The 18,754-nt window shown below is 54.1% G+C and overlaps 2 protein-coding genes and 1 non-coding gene across 4 annotated transcripts; 2 read left to right on the forward strand and 1 right to left on the reverse strand.

The window, feature by feature from the left end:
- Positions 1-1,239: 1,239 nt before the first annotated feature.
- Positions 1,240-5,745, reverse strand: PPM1N (protein phosphatase, Mg2+/Mn2+ dependent 1N (putative)). Its single transcript, XM_053668283.1, is given in 8 exon segments — positions 1,240-1,962; positions 3,361-3,422; positions 3,503-3,738; positions 3,740-3,774; positions 4,223-4,459; positions 4,462-4,876; positions 4,879-5,102; positions 5,712-5,745. Coding segments are annotated over 7 exon segments (1,200 nt in total). The 3' UTR covers positions 1,240-1,962; positions 3,361-3,403.
- An 817-nt stretch (positions 5,746-6,562) lies between these two features.
- On the forward strand, positions 6,563-15,956 carry RTN2 (reticulon 2). Of its 2 annotated transcripts, XM_037148051.2 has the most exons (10): positions 6,563-6,766; positions 8,470-8,514; positions 8,644-9,117; positions 9,225-9,482; positions 12,115-12,322; positions 12,693-12,831; positions 12,979-13,048; positions 13,172-13,218; positions 14,315-14,373; positions 14,602-15,956. In XM_037148051.2, the coding sequence occupies exons 1-10, from the start codon at positions 6,733-6,735 to the stop codon at positions 14,681-14,683; spliced, it is 1,416 nt and encodes a 471-aa protein (XP_037003946.2). In that variant the 5' UTR covers positions 6,563-6,732; the 3' UTR covers positions 14,684-15,956. The 2 variants fall into 2 exon arrangements, with proteins under 2 accessions (XP_037003946.2, XP_037003947.1); XM_037148052.2 differs by lacking the exons at positions 6,563-6,766; positions 8,470-8,514; positions 8,644-9,117; positions 9,225-9,482 and adding an exon at positions 9,512-10,090 and having other exon boundaries at positions 14,602-15,952.
- A 2,268-nt stretch (positions 15,957-18,224) lies between these two features.
- On the forward strand, positions 18,225-18,311 carry TRNASTOP-UCA (transfer RNA opal suppressor (anticodon UCA)). Its single transcript has one exon. It is a non-coding gene; the product is annotated as a tRNA-Sec (tRNA).
- Positions 18,312-18,754: the final 443 nt, after the last annotated feature.

The raw sequence follows: 18,754 nt of genomic DNA on the forward strand, positions 1-18,754 counted from the left end.
TCCGGGTTCCAGCGTGGATAAAGCCGCAGGCTCCCTCCCCAAGTACGCCCCGCAGGTTCCTCCGTTTTGCCTGCGGAGAATGGCAGGATCTTCCCGCAATCGGAGGGCACGGAGGTGGGGAGACCCTCCCTAGCACCGGTTCCCGCAAGCCCCTTCCCCCACGCGCGGGCTTGCGGGCTGAACCCAGACACCCTCCGAAGCTTCGGCGGCGGGTCCCGGGCCCCGCCCCCGTGACGTCACTCACAAGGTCCCGCCTCCCCGGCACAGCTCCACCTGGCCTAGGTAAGGTGCCCTAGCGAGGGACAGAAACCTGGGAAATCATCAGTTTGACGTTTACAAATGGGTAAACTGAGGCCTGGGGGCAGGGAATACATCTGGGCTATAAGCCTACTTGTCTGAACTCCCAGAACTCCAGTGGTGCTTCGTACAAGGTGTGAGTGTCAAATAAGTCTCAGGGTCCCATTGAGTAAGTGAGGAAGTCTGCCTTCCCAGCCTTTGTCCAACCAAGCCAAATCCTCTGCTTGGATGCTGTCCTGACCTCACCTCATACTCCTAGGACATGTTCTGACATTAATCATTCTCCGCGGAATTGAGTGATCCCCACCCCTTCTCCACCTCACCCTGGAAGACCTTGAACCCTGCTCCGCCTGGGTTATAATGGTTTCTCTGTGTGTCTGTCTCCTCAGGCTGTGAATTCTTTGGGAACAGGGGTCAACTTGATCTATTTCTGTGCCTGACCCAGCCAGGCCCAGAACAGATGCTCAACACACATTTGACTGAAGGAGAATCCTCCGTTCGGTGTGACCTTGGCCGAGTACCGTCTCCTCTCTGGGTCTCAGCTTTCCCATCTGTGAAATGGGAGGGATGGTGCTTCTTTGTCACTACAGTTTTGGGCTCTGGCCCCAGCTTCTGTCTGCACTACAGTCAGCAAACTTTTTCTAAAAAGGTTCAATTAGTAAATGCTTTAGGCATATTAGGTAGAGAGTCTCTTTCACATATTTTTCACAGCCCTTTAAAATGTAAGAACCATTCTTAGCTTAAGTGCTGTGCAAAACAGGTGGCAAGAACCCTGCACTAGCTAGAGCTGACTAAGTAGCTCAGCTGGTTGGAGCATTGTCCGGATACACCAAGGTTGTGGGTTTGGTCCCTGGTCAGGCCACACGCAAGAATCAGCCAATGCATGCATAAGTAAGTACAGGGTTTTTTTAAAAAAAGAATTTATTTACTTATTTTTAGAGAGAGAGGGAGGGAGGGAGGAGCGGGAGAGAAACATCAATGTGGTTGCCTCTTGCGCGCCCCCTCCTGGGCACCTGGCCTGCAACCCAGGCATGTGTCCTGGCTGGGAACCCACACGCTGGCCCTTCGGTTCGCAGGCCAGGATTCAATCCATTGATCCCCACCAGCCAGGGCTATTTACCGTTCCTTTGCTGTCTCCCCCCACACGCTAGGAGCTGGGCCCCTCAAATAGGAATCTCAGCGAGTCCCCCAGTTGATGGCTATGAGCAGGTGCTCAATATATTTGCCAAATGACTGGGCGAACGATGTTTGGGGTATTTTTTTTTTCTACAAGTTAAATGTATTTAATAAAAACTCTCTGCTTCCTCCTACCCAAAACAGATGAGAAACGGGAAGGGAAGAGGTGTTTGAACTGGGTGATCTCTCATCATTTGTTCAGCTCTAAATATTTCACAAACATTCGGTTTGGGGTTTTGGGGGGTTGGTTTTTTTTTCTGTCTAGATAGTGGGTGGAATTTCCCCTCTCATAAGCCTTTTTGTGAGAGGGAAGTCGGAGAAGGGGAAATAAACATTCTGGGTTTCCGCCATCGGCTGCTTTGCGTTGCAGGGGAGGGGGAGGTTTCTAAGTTCCACTGGGGCCCCAAAGGACGACAGCTGTCAGGCCTGGAAGTCCATGGCAGAGCTTGAATGGGTGCCAATGGCCTTCCCAGCCCCATTCTGCACCTTCTGTAACACAAAATATAACAGACGGTAAATAAGCACCCCTTCTTTCCTCTCAGTATCTACTCCCCTAAATTCTGGAAACACCACTTACAGTTCCATCTGGGCTACCACTGTTCCCCACATCTCAGTCCATCAGGTTTGGATGCACTGGACCCCAACCCTAAGCACCAGGGGTGGGCTTGTGACCATAGTCTGGCCAGTCAGAGACACTGTGATTGGCAGGCATGTGACCCAGTGCAGCCAATGAGAATCGGCTCTGGGACCGTTGCAGCAACCACTGGAAAACCCGTGCCTTCTCTGCCCTGAGGATGGTAGGCTTGTGGGATGTGAGGCTGGAGCTGCAACTCTGCTGCCTCCTGCCGAGACCCTGCCTGGGAGTGAAGCCAACTCGGAGGAACTCAGAGACGGTTCCTGATGACATCAACTGACAACTGAACACCGTTCTGCCTTTCATCCCGAACTCTTCAATCACGTGGCTCAGTAAACTCCCCGTTTTGCTTTCCCAGGTTCAGTTGGGTCTCTGTCCCTCACAACTCAAATAATGCTGACAAATACCCCCCTTCTCCTGCTCAGAAACTACCAACAAACCCCCTCTTGTAAGTGGGAATAACCAAACTTTTCTGCTATGGAAGTCTTTGGGCTCTGGCCCCAGCTTTCTCCTTCCCATTTCCGCCCTGAGCCCCACCCATGGCCTCTTTGGACATAGTCTCCAATCCTCGTAGGCTTCGGGGCCCAATCCACAATTTCTCTCCAAGATCCAGACCCTCCTCCCGGATGTCCTGGTCTGCAGCGCATCCAGGCCTGGTCAGCAACATTCCTTGAATTTTTCAGCCTTAATTCCTGGGTGGAGGGGGTGTTGCTTGGAATGATGAGGCTTTATGGACCATGGCAGGGGGCACATTTCTTGGAGGGGAAGCTTGGTCTCTTCTGCTCCTGCTTCCCCCCCCCCCCATTGTACCTTGCACAATTCTTCAGGACAGGAGTGAGAATGTTACTATACTAGGCAAGCCCCTTGTCTGCTGTCTGGCCTCAGTTTCCCTATCACTAAAGGAGGGGGAGTGGGTTGGATTACATGCTGCCAAGAGAAACATTCAAGACACAGGGTCCTGCCCTGACCCATGTGGCTCAGCTGGTTGGGCGTTATCCTGAAAGCAAAGGGTGGCGGGTTTGATTCCCCATCAGGACACATGCCCAGGTTTTGGGTTCTGTCCCTAGTCGGGGTGGTGGCAGGGCTGGGGCAACTGATCCATGTTTCTCTCCTCTTCCTCCCTCTCTTCCCCCTCCCTAAAAGTAAATAGGCAACTGGTGGAAAGTTTTCTCACACCAGTTTCTCCTCTCTCTCAAAAAATCAATAAACATATACTTGGGTGAAGATTTTTTTAAAATTCATGGGGTCCTTACCTCTCAGCACTCCCCCAAGGTCCGGAAGAACTGAGCATAAACTTCAGCAAGGACAGCTGTCCCTGAGAACAGACAGAGACCCTCAGGAGGGGACTCTTCTGGCCACCTCTCCCACTTTCTACCCCAACCCACCCAGACTCACTTGCAGTAGAGCCCTCCCCCGGGAGGTAAGTCCGTGATGTCCTCAGCGGCCGGAGTCCTGAAAACCGTGTTCCGGCTTGGGGACTCCTGGACAGAGGAACCCAGCTCGGAGAGGGACACAAGGGTTATGGGAGCGCCCCTGCTTGCTGACCACGCTTCCCACTGAGCTAGAGTTTCCCGGCCCAGGGCTTCATCCAACGCTACCTCCTTCCTCATCGCCTCCTCATAAGGCCTGGTGTCCCCCTGGGAAGCAGACCAGGATGCAAGTCATGTCTCTCAAATCCCACCAATGTGCCAGTCTAAACCTAGCCATCCCACCAGTACTAATCCTCCAGGCCACGCCCATCACTTTCTAGCCCCGCCCCATCAAACATAAACACGCCCATTCTCCAAAGCGCCTCCTACCCTGCTGTCTAGCTGCAAATCAGGCCTCAAGACCTATTCCGTCCCATCTCTAAAGACCACGTCCTTTCTCTTAAATCCCTTCCACTTATTTAGCCCTTCACGTCTTGCCTCACAGGGTCCCTCTTTCCCTCCAACCACTTTCCCGTCTAGCTTCAAGGCATCCCTCAGATGCCACACTCTCCATATTTTGGCCTTGTGCTATTAATGCCGGCGCCTTTTAGTAGAGCCCCACCCCCTTTTTACTTTCCCTCTCGCCTCTCCATTAAAGCCCTTCTTCCCCAAAACCATTAGGTCCTTCCCCTCGGTAATCCCAAACCCCGCCTCAGGCCCTCGCACGGGCAACTGTCCAACAGCTGCGGACAGAGAAGCTCTGGGGCCAGGCCCAAGCAGAGGCGTGATGTCAACAGTGCCGCCAGGGCAGCGCCAAACTTCGCGTCCTACACACCGGAGGCCAGGAGCATGAACTCGTCCTCCGCACGCCGTGCCAGGGCGGTCACCTCAGGCTCCGCGGAAGCACGCTGCAGCTCAGGAGGCCCTCCCGGAGCCTCTTTGTCATGTTGCCCAGTGCTCGTGACACTGCCAAAGAGCCCTCGAGACTCCGGAGGCAGATGGGGCCGCCCGCGTCTTGGATACATTCGCGTTCCCGGGGCTGGAGGGGTCGATGGTCCTCGGTGCTGAAGGCCACAGCTCCCGCGCGGCTCACCACTGCGCGAAAGTCATCGCAGTGTGCCAGGTACAGAAATCTCGGGGAGACGAGCAACGCCACTGCGGTGGAGCCTCTGGGCTCGCTGCGTGGCCAGAGCTAGCGCAGCTGCGCGTCAGCGCTCAAGAAGGCACCGCGAAGCTTCCTGCACAAGCCCTCGGGCTCGTCAGGCGCTGTGCCCAATCCCTCAAGCACGTGGCCTGGCAAGCGGCTCGCGCCGAAGAGGGCTGGTTGCGCCCCGCCTTGGCCGTCGAGGACAGAAAAAAAAAAGCCCAGCCTGCGGGCACCCAGGGTAACTGGAGCCACGCGCAATGCGCGTCCTCCATGTGCGCGCGCCAGCCCTGAGCTGCGCTCGCCCCGAAGCGCAGGCCCCAAGATGCTGCTTCACCCCCGTGTGGCCATTGGGCGCACTGCGGCGCGTCCGGAAGGAACCGAGACCTGTCCCGAGCCCCTGAGCCCCCGCGTCCTCTCTCCTGCTCTTCTTTCTTGCGAGCTGAACAGAGGAGACCTGCAGCAAGAGCGGGCAAGAGCCGCCATCCTTCCGCCCTGGGGTCAGGGAGGCTCCGCCCTCCGCACTTGTCCCCCAACTGCTTTAATTCCCTCCACTGTCAGATTTTTAAACCACCGAAATCTCCTTGCTATGCCCTTGACCCGCACTCAGGTCGAATCACTAGAAGAGACTGGACTCCTGGGTCGCCTTTCTCTCGCACCTTCAAAGAGAGGTTGGGGATCAGGGTCACGGAAAAATAACAGTAGAAAATTAGCATTTACCATGTGCTACACACTATTGTACATCATCATTTCCGATTTACCGAAGAGAAAATTGAGTTGCTGAACAAGCAGGAACACGAACTCTAGAATCCCTGTTCTCCACTCTACACTTTTTAAAATATAATTCACTTATGTATTTATTTTTAGACAGAGGGCGAGGGAGGGAGAAAGACAGGGAGAGAAATATCAGTGTGTGGTTGCCTCCCACCCAACCCCCGCTGGGGGGCCTGGCCTACAACCCAGGCATGTGCCCTGACTGGGAATCAAACTGGTGACCCCTTGGTTCGCGATTAATCCACTGAGCCACACCAGCCAGGAATCCACTCTATACTCTTGGCTTCAGTCCCCAGCTCAGCTCTGTCCATGCTCCGTCCACCTCACCTGTTTTAAAATCTCTTAAGTCCTTCACTTGTTTTTAGTTTTACCCCACCCCTTCTGGGTCTCGACCCCGAGCTCAGGTTGCTTCTTTTCCAGGTTCTGCCACTCACACAAGCCCACAGCCTCAAACTCAATTTTCTCAATTCTGGCCCCACCTCCTAACCACAGGCCAGGCTCCCCATTCTGCCTAGCCAAAGCTGGCCTCCTCCCTTTAGGTCACGCCCACCTGGGCCATACCCCCTTATGTGCCAGTTCTATTTCCTTTAGGCCACGCCTCTAGCTTCTCTGTCTCGACTGTCCCCTCTACAGAACCCATAATTCTAAATAGGCATAAGCACCACCATGTCTGGGATCCTCCGCTGGTCTCAAAACTTTTTGGGTAGTTTATATCCTCCCTCTTTCTCACTCCCTCTGAAAATCTAGGCTTAATTCCTACCTCAAAGCAGTAGAATCTTTATACCCCCTACTCAGTGCCATCCCTAACCACGCCCCTATGAGATACACGCCCCTCCATTCTTTCCCGAGCCCCACGCCCAACCCTAGGCCCCGCCCCTTTTCCTACTGGCCTCGCCCCCTTCCATCTAGACTACGCCCTTCAGACCGCCTTCTACGACTTCTGGGCTCCATGGCCATCCTCCGAGCCCCGCCCCTCTCGTAGACAAGCTCCGCCCCTTATCCCTTGCTCCACGGAGTTGTCCCGCCCTCTGCCCTTCCTCAGGTCCCGCCCCGTCTGTCGTCTGGCCCCGCCCCCAGCCCCGCGCTGCAGTGCCTTCCCCACCGTGGCCCCTCCCGCCGCCGAGCGGAGCAGAGGGCGGCGGCAGTGGTGGTGGCTGCCGGAGCAGCCCGGGAGGAGGAAGCGGCAAGGATGGCGGCGGCGGCGGCGTGGGCTCGGTGGAGATGAGTGCCCGCGGCCCCAGGCCCAGGGCGGCGCGGCCGGAGTGGGCGGGGGTCCCGATGCAGTCCCAAGGGGGGCCATGGGGCAGGTCCTGCCGGTCTTCGCCCACTGCAGTGAGTAGGGGCAAGCTCGGGCCTGGGGCGGGGCCCGGAGGCTCGGGAGGGCTCGTCCTCGGCTTCCTCTCCGCGTCCGGCCGCGGGAGAGCGGGGAAGGGGGAGGAAGAGAAGGAGACAAAGGAAACTCTCCCCTCCCCCGCGACGTAGTGGCGACGGGGGCGCCCTGACCCCGAGGACTGGAGTGAGACAGGGCGGAGTCGGGGGCGCGGAGAGACCCGGCGTGGGGCGCCCTGGGTGCCAGGCTGGGCGGCCGGGCCCCGCCCTGGGATGAGCACGTTGCCCGGGAGCTGTCCCCTTCCCTGGTGCTGGCCGCAAGGGAAGAGCCAGGATGGAGAAAAGGGGTCCGACCCCCCCACCATCGCCCACCTTCGCATCCCACCTCCATTTAATGCGCGGACTCGCAGGCAGCCCCGACCTCGCCCAAACTGCCCAACCTCCTGTCGCTGGGAAACAGCCATTCCTGGGGGGGGGGGCGCCAAGGCTCCTGGGTCCACAGCGGGCTTTACCACTGACTAGGAGTGATCCTGGAGGAGATTCACTCTGCTCCGGGCCTCGGATTCCCGGCATTCGGGTCCCCGGCTAAGGAAACGGGGGGGGGGGGCATCTGATTCCAGTTTCCGGGGGCACTGAGCGTTTCCCGCAGGCAAAGCCCCAGGCTCCGTAGGCTCTGAGATGCAGACTGGATTTCACACCCAAAAACACCTCGCCTGATCCTCGAGATCTCTGAGGCCAGAGCTTTAACAGCCCTCCTCTAACACTCTCTGTCCCATACCCCCGGGGATTCTGACCGCTGGGGGTTTCCACACCCGCCGATCTAGCTCCTTGCATGTCCGGGGAAGTCCAGATGCCAAAATCCTAAGAATTTGTTACTTCAACATTTTTGAGCAGCATCCCAAGATTCTAAGATCTTGTCCTTATCTTGGCTTTCAAAGGAGGGCCCTGCACGATCTTTCTCCTCCACCTTATCTATTTTCCCTCCCCTCCCCTCCCCTCTGCACCGCGCTTTTCCTCAAACATGCCAACCAGTGGCTACCTCAGGGCCTTTGCACTGAGTTTCCCATCTGCCAGAAAGACTCTTCCCTAGAGTCTAGAATCTGGATAAGAATCTAGATATACTAGGGACTCTAGATATTCCCTAGTATCTGCATGGATTCCTCACTTCATTCAGACCTCTGCTCAGATGCCAGCTTATCAGAGAAGTTCTCCTGACCACGCTGTTTGAAACAGCGCCTTCTCCCTTACTGTTCCCTCACCCAGATTTATTTTTCTCCACATGCTTAAAGCACCCAGCGTCATATATTCAGTTGATTATTGTCCGCCTCCTCCTTAGAGAGTAAGCTTTATGAGGGCAGCGATTTTGTCTGTGTTGCTTACAGTCGTGTCCTTAGGGTCTAAAACAATGCCTGGCACGTGTTGGGCCCTCCACAAGCGGTAGTTGAAAGAATGAGTGGCTCGAAACCTCCTAAAAGTCCTCACCTGAAGATTCGGAGGTTAGGGTTCCTGGGTTTGAACTTCTAAGCCTGAGCTTCTGCTAGAAGTGACAGGTTCTACAGCCTGGATGCAGAATGTTCTCAAAGGCCCCACACGGTTCAAATATTCTAAGATTCCTTATTTCGCGCCATCCAAGTTCCCAGATTGAACAGGTCAGTGATTGGGACAGTCTAAATCTCTGAGAGTCTTTGACTTTTTCCCTCCTGCAGAAGAAGCTCCATCGACAGCCTCTTCTACCCCTGACTCCACGGAAGGTAAGTAGAGGGGGCGGACGTGAGACTGGAACTTGACGGGGGCTCGCAGCTTACCCTCCCAGGAGGGTTGAGCAGAGTGGGTCGGAACCTTGCCCCGAGGAGCTCACGCCCTCCTTTGCACGCTTGCAGGAGCAAACGACGACTCGGACTTTCGGGACCTGCACACAGCCCGGGAATTCTCGGAGGACGAGGAGGAAGAGACCACTTCGCAGGACTGGGGCACCCCCCGCGAGCTGACCTTCTCTTACATTGCCTTTGACGGCGGCGCGGTGGGCTCCGGAGCGCGCCGAGATTCCTTCACCCGCCGGCCCCGACCCCAGGGCCGCTCAGTGTCCGAACCCCGGGACCCACACCCTCAGCCTGGCCTGGGCGACAGCTTGGAGAGTATCCCCAGCCTGAGCCAGTCCCCGGAGCCTGTACGCCGGGGAGACCCCGACTCTGCCCCGCTGGCTGAGCACCCCCTGGAAGAGCTGGGGCTCCAGCTGGGCGAGCTGGACTGGGCGGCCCGGGGGGCGGGATCCGGGGAGGACTCTGCCACCGGTAGCTCCACCCCGCTGGAGGACGAGGAGCCCGAAGCATCAGAGGCAAGGGAGGCTGGGAAAGGTGAGATGTCCTGAGGTGCTGGGACCAAAGTCACGAGGGTGGGTAGTCTCTTCTCAGGGCACCCCCAAGGCGAAAGCTCACGGCCTTCTCTCTCTCTAATGCACCAGAACTGGACGTACAACTCGGACTCGCTCAGTCCTCGCCGCCCGAAGACTTGACTCCACAATCCAGCCCTGGCTCTGGGAACCCCCAGGCCTGTACCCCATCTCCACCCGGATCCCGGGATTCGAACTCTTGGCCTGAGGAGCCCTCGCCGGATGAGAAAGAGGAAGAGCCATGGGGGCCGCTGGCTCGGGAGCCAATCACGGGGCAGTGCCTCGTTTGCACGGACCAATCAGAATTCACATTGGAACCACACCTTCTAGGTAAAGTGCCTGAGCGCAAGGGCATCTTTGGATTACTGCGTAGGAGGGAGGACTGCAGTTTAAAGGGACCAACTTCGGGAAGGAGCGGAGGAGAGTGGAGAAGGAAGAAGGTATCTTACTATTGGCTAGACAATACAAACTCCACCCGCCTGCCGGCATGAAGATGGGATAGTTGCTAAGAAATAATCCCTTCTCTGGAGTGCTCCCCCTAGGGGCTGGTTGTGGATAGGCCAAATCCCTGAAAAAATAAGGCCGTCTTCTAAATGTGGCTGTGAGACACTGATAAGTAAACTCTGTGCCTTTTAAAAACTCCCCTCTACCCTGGCCACAGCAATTAGCCAGTTGCAAATAGACCCTGCCTTACTTTATAATGTGTTCAGCCTCCATGAACCGCCAAGGGTTGCTTACAGACATCGTTGCTCTTGGCTGTTTACAAAGAAAGCCACCCTTTTTTGGAATTGTTCCCACCTCTATGGAGAGCCATTGGCTGGATAGGAAGGGGCCCCGCCCCCCCGCTCCCGCCCTCCGGGTTCCACCGAAGTGGGCAAAATCCTCGAGAATCAGCGGTGTCCGCAGCCTCTCACTCGGAGCAGAGATGGGGAGTAAAGGTGGGCTTGCAGGGTCGAATGGGACGGGGGCTGGGGGGCGACGGGAAGGAATCTAGATTCGCTGTAGCCTTCAAATCTAGGGGGATGTTTCTTATTGGTCACAGATTCCCCAGGGCTGCAGGCTGGGGCTGGGGGACTTTGGGGCTGTCTAGGGAGAGTGTGGAGGGAGCGTGGGGTACCCTCTCCCCCAAGACAGGGCCCGGGAGCCTAAGGGCGGGGAGGCCCCTTCCCCCAGCCGCAGGCCCAGGCGGCGCTGTCTGTCACTCAGGATCTGGATGGGCCAGCACAGCTGCAGGCCAGGCCCCCTCCCCCCAGCGTGCCTAAACTTAGCCCCCGCCTCAGGCGACCCGGCCCCTCCCCCACCCATTGGCACGGGCTTCGGGGAGACTGCGGGGAAAGGCCCGACGTGTTGGGGTTGGGGAGAGGCCTGCCCTAGTTCGATGTGGATGGGAGGACGTGTAACAGGGAGGCTACGGAAGGGAGGGGAGTCAGACTGTCAGTTCCATTGGTACGAGGGTGAGAGGATGGGAAAAGTCTGGAAAGAATTGGAGGGTTCCGCGTTCCTGGTTCGGGGCTCAGATGGGATTGGATTATTGGGAGGGTTGATAAAGTTTATTTGGGTGAGATGAAACATAGGGGGCCAAAGGTCATAGGTCAGGGCTCAGGTCAGGCTTGAGTTTAGGGGCTCAGAAAGAGGTCAGAACTGGGTCCTGGCTGGGTGGCTCAGTTGCTTAGGGCATGGCCGGGGTCCGCCAAAGTGGTGGCTTCCCCCTCTAGTCCAGGCACATGCAAGAAGCAACCAATGATGGTGTTATTAATACATTGAGGACTTAGAAAAATATGTTGGTAGGAGTATCAAGGAGATACCACTTTACACCTATCAGGTTGCTCCAAAATAAAAAGAACAGTAATGCCCACTCCTGGGCAGGATGCTGGCAAAGAATCACTCTTACTTTGCTCATGGAAATAAGAATCGGTACAGTCTTGCTAGTAAGCAATCTGAGAATATGACATTCATAAATCCATAACTAGTCCACCCAGCCATTCCACCCCTGGAATTCTATCTTCTAAGAAATTCTGGGAGGTACGAATATCCGTAGAACGTTAGTGCCTGCAAGTACTGTCGGGGGGAAAGAAGGTTATGAAATAAAATGAATGGTCCAACAATAGATACATGAGTGGATACAATGAATGATAGTGTAGCTACACTACAGAGTATCATGGTGGTCTTAAAAAGAATGAGTTTGGCCTGGCTGGTGTGGCTCAGTGTATTGAGTGCTGGCCTGTGAACACCAGGGGTTACCGCCAGTTCGATTCCCAGTCAGAGCACATGCCTGGGTTGCAGGCCAGTTCCCAGCAGGGAATGCGCAAGAGGCAACCATGCATTGTTATTTCTCTCCCTCTCTCCTTCCTTTCCCCTCTAAAGATAAATAAATAAAATCTTTAAAATTTTTTTTAAAAAGAATGAATTAAAAGCTATTCTAGTTGACTAGCAGAGAATTCTAGGAGAGGAAGTAGAATGAGATATGTATGAAGTAGAAAAATATATGGTTCCATTTTTTTACAATTTTCTTTATTCATTTTTAGAGAGAGGGGAAGGGAGGGAGAAAAAGAGGGAGAGAAACACCGTGGTGTGGTTGCCTCCCCTGCCCCACCTACTGGCCAGCAACCCAGGCATGTGCCCTGACCGGGAATCGAACCGGCCAGGTTTGCAAACCGGCCCTTTGGTTTGCAGGCCAGCACTCAGTCCACTGAACCACACCAGCCAGGGCTATATGGTTCCATTTTTCATACATAGTGCCCAAAATTATATCCACACACCACCTATAAGTAGGAGTAAGAAAGAGACTTGCTAGATGGTTAACTTGGGTTTTCCTAGAGGAGAAGAGGTGAGGCAACAAGGACTGTGTGTGTGTGTGTGTGTGGTGGGGGGGGTCTCAGTTCACCCCTGAGGCGGGAAATGGGAGGTCCGGAGGTCATCCAGGGCAGGCGGAACCGGGCCTGACTGCCGCCCTCCCCCACAGTGGCGGACCTGCTGTACTGGAAGGACACGAGGACGTCAGGAGCGGTCTTCACGGGCCTCATGGTCTCCCTGCTGTGCCTCCTGCACTTTAGCATCGTGTCTGTGGCCGCCCACGTGGCCCTGCTGCTGCTCTGTGGCACCATCTCTCTCAGGGTTTACCGAAAAGTGCTGCAGGCTGTGCACCGGGGGGACGGTGCCAACCCCTTCCAGTGAGGACCCCCCAGCCCCTCACCCTGAGACTCTGTCCAGACCCCACTGCCGGACCTAAGTCATGACCCCTGACCTCAGGTCAGGCACCGACTTCCCACCCTGGTGCTGAACCATCCTGCTCTTCTTTCTGGCTCCAACCTGACCCTGACTTTAAAACACACTCTTACCCTTCACTTTTGGCTTTAACCTCTGATCCTAACCTCTTAGGATCCCGAATCCTTGATCCCATCTCCTGATCCTGACGTTGACCTTAGCCCTGTACACCTGGCCTTCTCCCCCACCCCCAGTTCTTGCCCTTGTTCCAGCCACACCTCTCAGCCTGGGCCCCATGCACCCCCTGAGTCACCTCACCCCTCTTTGTCCTCTCAGGGCCTATCTGGACGTGGACCTGACCCTGACTCGGGAGCAGACAGAACGTTTGTCCCAGCAGATGGCCTCCCAGGTGGTCTCTGCGGCCACCCAGCTGCGTCACTTTTTCCTGGTAGAAGACCTTGTGGACTCTCTGAAGGTGATCGCAACCCCCATTCCCTTCTGGGTTCCCAACATTCACCTCCCTGCCCCTAGCAGGGGTGGGGGGTAAGAGGGCCACTTCGGGGTAAGTTCACGGCCTGGGGAGTGCTTTATAGGCTCTGCTGACCCTGACCCTCACCCCCAGCTGGCCCTTCTCTTCTACATCTTGACCTTCGTGGGTGCCGTCTTCAATGGTTTGACACTTCTCATTCTGGGTGAGCTGGGAAGGCTGTGAGGGCTGGGCGGCGAGGTGGGCCCCGGGGTGGATGACGAACAGGGCTCTGGGTGGAGTTGGGAATCTGTTGGAAGGACCCTGACCTCCGTCTCTGTGCCCACAGGAGTGATCTGTGTATTCACCGTCCCACTGCTGTACCGGCAGCACCAGGTGGGTGTGACGGGCCCTCGGGTGGCAGGGTCCCAGCCAAGTGTGGGTGGTCTGTCTGCCCCACCCCCGCCTCTGTAACCAGGGTCCCAGTGACAGATGTCCCAGCCAGAGACGGAGCATGAACTGGTGTTTCTTCCCTTGAAGGAATTAGGATCTGACTGACGTATGTCCCAACCGGACACTGGTGGTGTGGCTGCTGCCCTTCCATGGAGCTAGAGTCCAACTAACACGTTTCAACAGCCAAACACAGGCGTTTGGGTTGGCGTCCCCTAACAGAGCCAGGATCTGGCTGACATGCCCCGACCCGAGGCCGGTAGACCAACCAGTGCTCCTCCCTGACACTGCATCCATGGTCTGACTGCCATGTCCTGGCTACAGAGACTCGGTCTAACCGGTGTCTTTTCTCCCTGACATAGCCTCAAACGGCACAACACTGATCTCAGCCAGAAACAAGCAGACAGGTGAATGCCTTGTCCTGACACCGCAGAGGCTGATAAACAACACATATTCCGGTTGCAGACAGACAGACAAACTGATGCCATCTAGCCTTACACCTGGTCTGGGTCTGATGGACACCATCCCAGCCAACACAGCTGGACTGACTGATGCTCTCACTCCCCAAGGCCAGCTGACATCCATCCCATCCAGAGACGGGGGGCTGAGGGCCCAATAACACGCCTGCCAGCGAGATCATTCTAATTCCTTCCCATGCCTCACAGTCAACTAACACTGAATTAAACTAGTATTTAGATTGATGACAACCAGTGCCGACACCCTCTACTTTCACCCGACCCCTAAACATACGTACACGTCGCTCACCCAGAGATTAACAGTCAGGCCTCGGTAACAGACTCACTGTCCAATTCTGGTATGTTTGCATGACATCACTCCCCACCCAGAGCGAGGCCCAACGGACTGACACTTCATCTTGAACTTCTGTCCTCCGGGGTACTGTATGAGGCTTAAAGGTGGGCCACTCCCCCCAGCTCCTGATTTGGAGGTGGGGGAGGAAGCAATTCATCCAGAGCCTTCTGAATGAATTAGGGAGAGGAACCCCCTTCTAATCTCTCCTTTGATCTGTTCTTGGTCCCTGCAGGCCCAGATCGACCAGTATGTGGGATTGGTGACCAATCAGTTGAGCCACATCAAAGCTAAGTAAGGGCATGAGGTGGAAGCGGATGAGATGGGGGCGGGGGGGGGACTGGGAACCCCCGTCCCGTTCCCTGTCCCTAAATCTCCTGGGAGGGTGCCACTCAGGTCCAACGCAGGCCATTAGATGGAGGGCAGGGCTGGCTTTGGGCGAGTTCCTCCAACAAGCTTTCCCCTCGTTGTCAGATACTGACCCGCCTCTGCCCCCACCTGATTCTGCGTGTTTTTCCTCAGGATCCGAGCTAAGATCCCAGGGACCGGAGCCCTTGCCTCCGCAGCAGCCACAGTCTCTGGATCCAAAGCCAAAGCCGAATGAAAAGGGTGTCTCTGCCTGCGGGACACCTGCTCCCACCCCCTGCACAGCCCTCTGCTCCCCTTATTCTCCCTTTCATCCCCACCCTCTTCTTCCTTTCTCAGCCCCAGCCATTTTCGGGTGGGTGTCTGGATCACTCACACCAGGGAGTTAGCGCAAATTGCCTGAGCGGCCGGGACTACATTTCCCATGAGGCTCTGCTCTAAGAGTCCAGGGAAAACGAGGCACCTTGGCCAGGGTCCTGCTGGGACTTGTAGTTGCCTAGCTAGGGCACCTGCCCTGCACTTACGCGAACCCGCCTCTGGAGGCGCCGTGAAGGGTTGGTGTCTTCTGGACGCTACTGGGCCCAACGCCGCCGGGGCTTTGCATGGGGCTCAGGGGAGGGCAGAGCTTGGATTTACACTGTAATAAAGACTTCTGTGGAAAACCCAAGGCTTCCTGTTCTTCAAGCACCCTGCAGCTTTTACCTTCACTTAAAGTACTTAAACAATATGCAATGAGGACCCTTGCCCATCTATGTGAAGGAAGCCCCCTCTACCATCTGTTTAGATTATGAAATGATTGGGGGGAGGATGCTGAGAAATTGCCAGTCCCAGGGCTAACCAAGCATTGGCAGCCACTTTCAATACCTGTGCAGAAGGCAGACATCACTAGTCAATCCCCACATCTGACCTCTATGCAGCCATCTCATGGGGATCCAGACCGGTCCAACTGCCTTCTGAACCACTGCCCTGCAAACATCCAAACCCCTAAGTTGTCCTGCCTGATTTCCAACTCAGGGATGCTCTCTCTGCCCGCATCATCACCCCGCCTGAGACCGGGGTTGGGCCCTGGGCCTCTATTCCCTCACCTCCCACATCTAATCAGTCAGGAAGCCATGTCTATTTCATCTCCCAAACCTCTCTCGGCTACCCTGTTCTTCCTATTCCAACTGTGCTGGGACCAAACACCGGGCCTCATGGCCTCTCTGGGCCTCAGGTTCGTGGAAGCTGAGGGAGGAAGAGAAAGGACACCAGAGTCTAAAGGTTTACAGACCTGAATTTGAATTCCAGTTTTACTACCTCTTGGCTGTGTGACTTTGAGCTAGTGACTTCACCTCTTGAAGCCTTAGTTTCCTCGAATGAAAAAAGGTCGCCATAACCATGTGTACATGTAAAGCCCTTGTCACAGGGCCTGCCATGTAATATACATCCATGAAACAGAAGCTGCTATTGTTATTTTCGGCGTGATTTCCCAAACCTCAGTCCTTTCCTCACCACCTTCAAGATGACGATGTCACCTGTTCTATTTACCTACTATTGTTTTAACTCGGTTTATTAAAAAGACAAAACAAATATTTTTTTAAAGTATTTTTTAAAAGATTTTCTTTATTTTTCGACAGAGGGGAAGGGAAGGAGAAAGGGAGAGAAACATCTGTGTTCGCTTGCCTCTCACGCGCCCCCTGCTGGGGACCCGGCCTGCAACTCAGGCGTGTGCCCTGACTGGGAGTTAAACCGGGCAGAGACTCTTGGCTTCGCAGAGCGGATGCTCAATCCTCTGAGCCACACCAGCCAGGACAACACAAGTATCTTTTTAAAGGAAATGTTACTTCACCACTAAGGACCAAAGTATCACTTGTCAGAAAGAAATAGAAGATAACAGTAATAACAAACAAAATTATCAATATTTTAAATGTTTGTTTTGCATCACCTAAAATTATCTCACTTGCCTCTAGCAACGCGTTACATTTTAGGAGAGAGATGATGTTACAGGAGCAGTAGTTTCAGCCCCAGAATTTGTATCCAGGGGTTACCTAGCCATTACTATTTAACTAAAAGAAAGGGGAGTTGGGGGGACGCTTTTCTCGAATCTGGATTTGCCAAGCAGAGGCAATGTTTTAAATTTCCCCCCCCCAAAAAAATTAACATACTTCTAGTCACACTTTCAATTAGACAAAGTGTTCTTTTGTCCATATCAAAGAGTGGAAGAAGCAGGACTGGTTGAAATTATGGGTCCAGGAACGACTGAAGTCTCCGAGCCCATCTTTGGCACTCCCACCACCGCCCCCATCCGGGAGGCTTGGGAAACAGGTTGCCTATTGAACAGCCTTTACTGAGCAGCCTCCTAATTGCCTGGCCCTGCGCCATACTTTTATATCTATCTGCTCATTACCATTCCTCCAGTAAAATCACTTGTACTGGTCTTGTCTTCCAGATGGGAAAACTGAGGCTTAGAGGATAGTAATAATAATCTCTGACTCGTACATATATTTACTAAGCGTCCGCTACATGCTCAAGCACTCTTTAGGACTTAGGGATTCAGAAATGAACCAAAACGAAGTCCATAGTTTCATGGAACTAATATTCTAGTGGGAAAAGACAGACAGGAAGCAAGCAGACATAGATAGACTACGGCAGCGTGATGGAGAAGAGGCCAGCAGGGTAAGGGGACAGAGTGACAGGACTTGCTATTTTAAACGGGTGGTCAGGGAAGGTCTCACTAAGTGGTGATATTGGAGCGGAGGCCGGAGTGAAGGGAGGCAGTGAGTCACGTGAACATTCGAGGGAAAGGAGATTCAGATGCCGGGATCAGCAAACGCAATGGCCCTGAGGAGGGAGCATGCGTGCTGTGTGTAGCAGAATATATTTATGCCAGAAGTCAAGTATCGAGGAAAGAGTAGTAAATGGGGTCAGAGGCATGAAAGGGGTTGGATTCTAGGGATTCATTTGTGAGGTTGTGGTGAGAACTTTGACTTTTACTCTGAGATGGGAGCCATGGGAAGGTTTCACGTCGAGGAGAGATATTGTTGTCAAAGGATCATTGACTTTGGTAATAAAAGGATAACCTTTTGGGTAATAATAATAATTATGACACACGGGTTCGATTCTTCCAGGTGGGTGGGCTGCAGGAATTACGGTGCTGTTTGTTTCTAAGCCTCATCTTCCCCGACCATAAAATGCACGCACAGAAATGGGTTATTTCTAGAGGTTAAGCTGAATGGGGACAGAATTTCTGTCATCCCTAGTACCTAGGACAGTGCCTGGGACGTAGTAGGCGCTCAGTAAATACTTGAATTAACACAGGGTCCCGTAAATCGCTGAAGTTCCATAAAAGAACAGCAGGTGTCGCACCATCCCATTAAACCGCCTGCCGGAGCCTCCGGGGCTTGACGAAGACTCGAACAGGAACTCATTCACTCGAATTCGGATTTTCCAGGGTAAGGAGTTTCCGAAGGCTGAATTATGTATCTCTTCTCTTGAGAAACTGATTTCTCACATGGAAAAAGAGGCTCTGGCCCTTTAACAACTACAGGCATCAGCCAGGTTCTCTGGAGTCCGTTCCCAGAATGCGCAGCGCTATGCAAATGAAGGTTCCTGGAGCGAAGATGATTTGTAGCATGTGAGTAAACATAATATTTTGGAAGGCTATCTGCCATAATAAATGGAAAGAATTTGTAGATATTGAAGTAAACAATCACATAACCTGCCCCAAATTAAGCCACCACAAGTCTAAAAATTAATGAGTCTATGGCCTTTATATAGCTCAGTGGGGACACCCCATTATCGCCCGGATGATCCTCAGTGGTCTGGGGTGCAGGCTTCAAACCTGTAGCTGTCTAGCGACAGAGTGGTTCAATTCCACCTTTCGGGCGGCTAAACAACGCGTTTCTACTTTTCCTCCACGTAAAACTGGACTTTACAACGCGAATTGAGGCAGTGCGGGTTGACGCCAGCGCCTGCAGAGGTCGCTGCAGCCCTACGCATCACAAGCCCCTCGGGTCTCTCTTCCTGTGGTTACATCTTTCCCGCGAATATCAAAGACAACTCCAATAGATGAAAAAAATACTCCGCTACCCTCCCTGTTCTAGGATATTTAATTTGAGAGTTATATTGGATTTCTCTCGTTCGCTTACTCACCCGCTCTGTCATTTTTGCTTATTCACGTACTTAATCACACATGCACTTTATTAACCAGTCATATATGTATTCATTTTTCATTAGTTCATTCACTCATGCAACAGATACTTGCTCTATGCCCGGGCCTGCACTGGGCCGTGCTGGGGCACAATGGTGATGACGACCCTGGTGGCCCTGA

The sequence above is a fragment of the Artibeus jamaicensis genome, unplaced genomic scaffold (genome assembly GCF_021234435.1).
Source record: "Artibeus jamaicensis isolate MK-2021 breed Jamaican fruit bat unplaced genomic scaffold, CSHL_Jam_final contig_1526, whole genome shotgun sequence".
Taxonomy (NCBI): domain Eukaryota; kingdom Metazoa; phylum Chordata; class Mammalia; order Chiroptera; family Phyllostomidae; genus Artibeus; species Artibeus jamaicensis.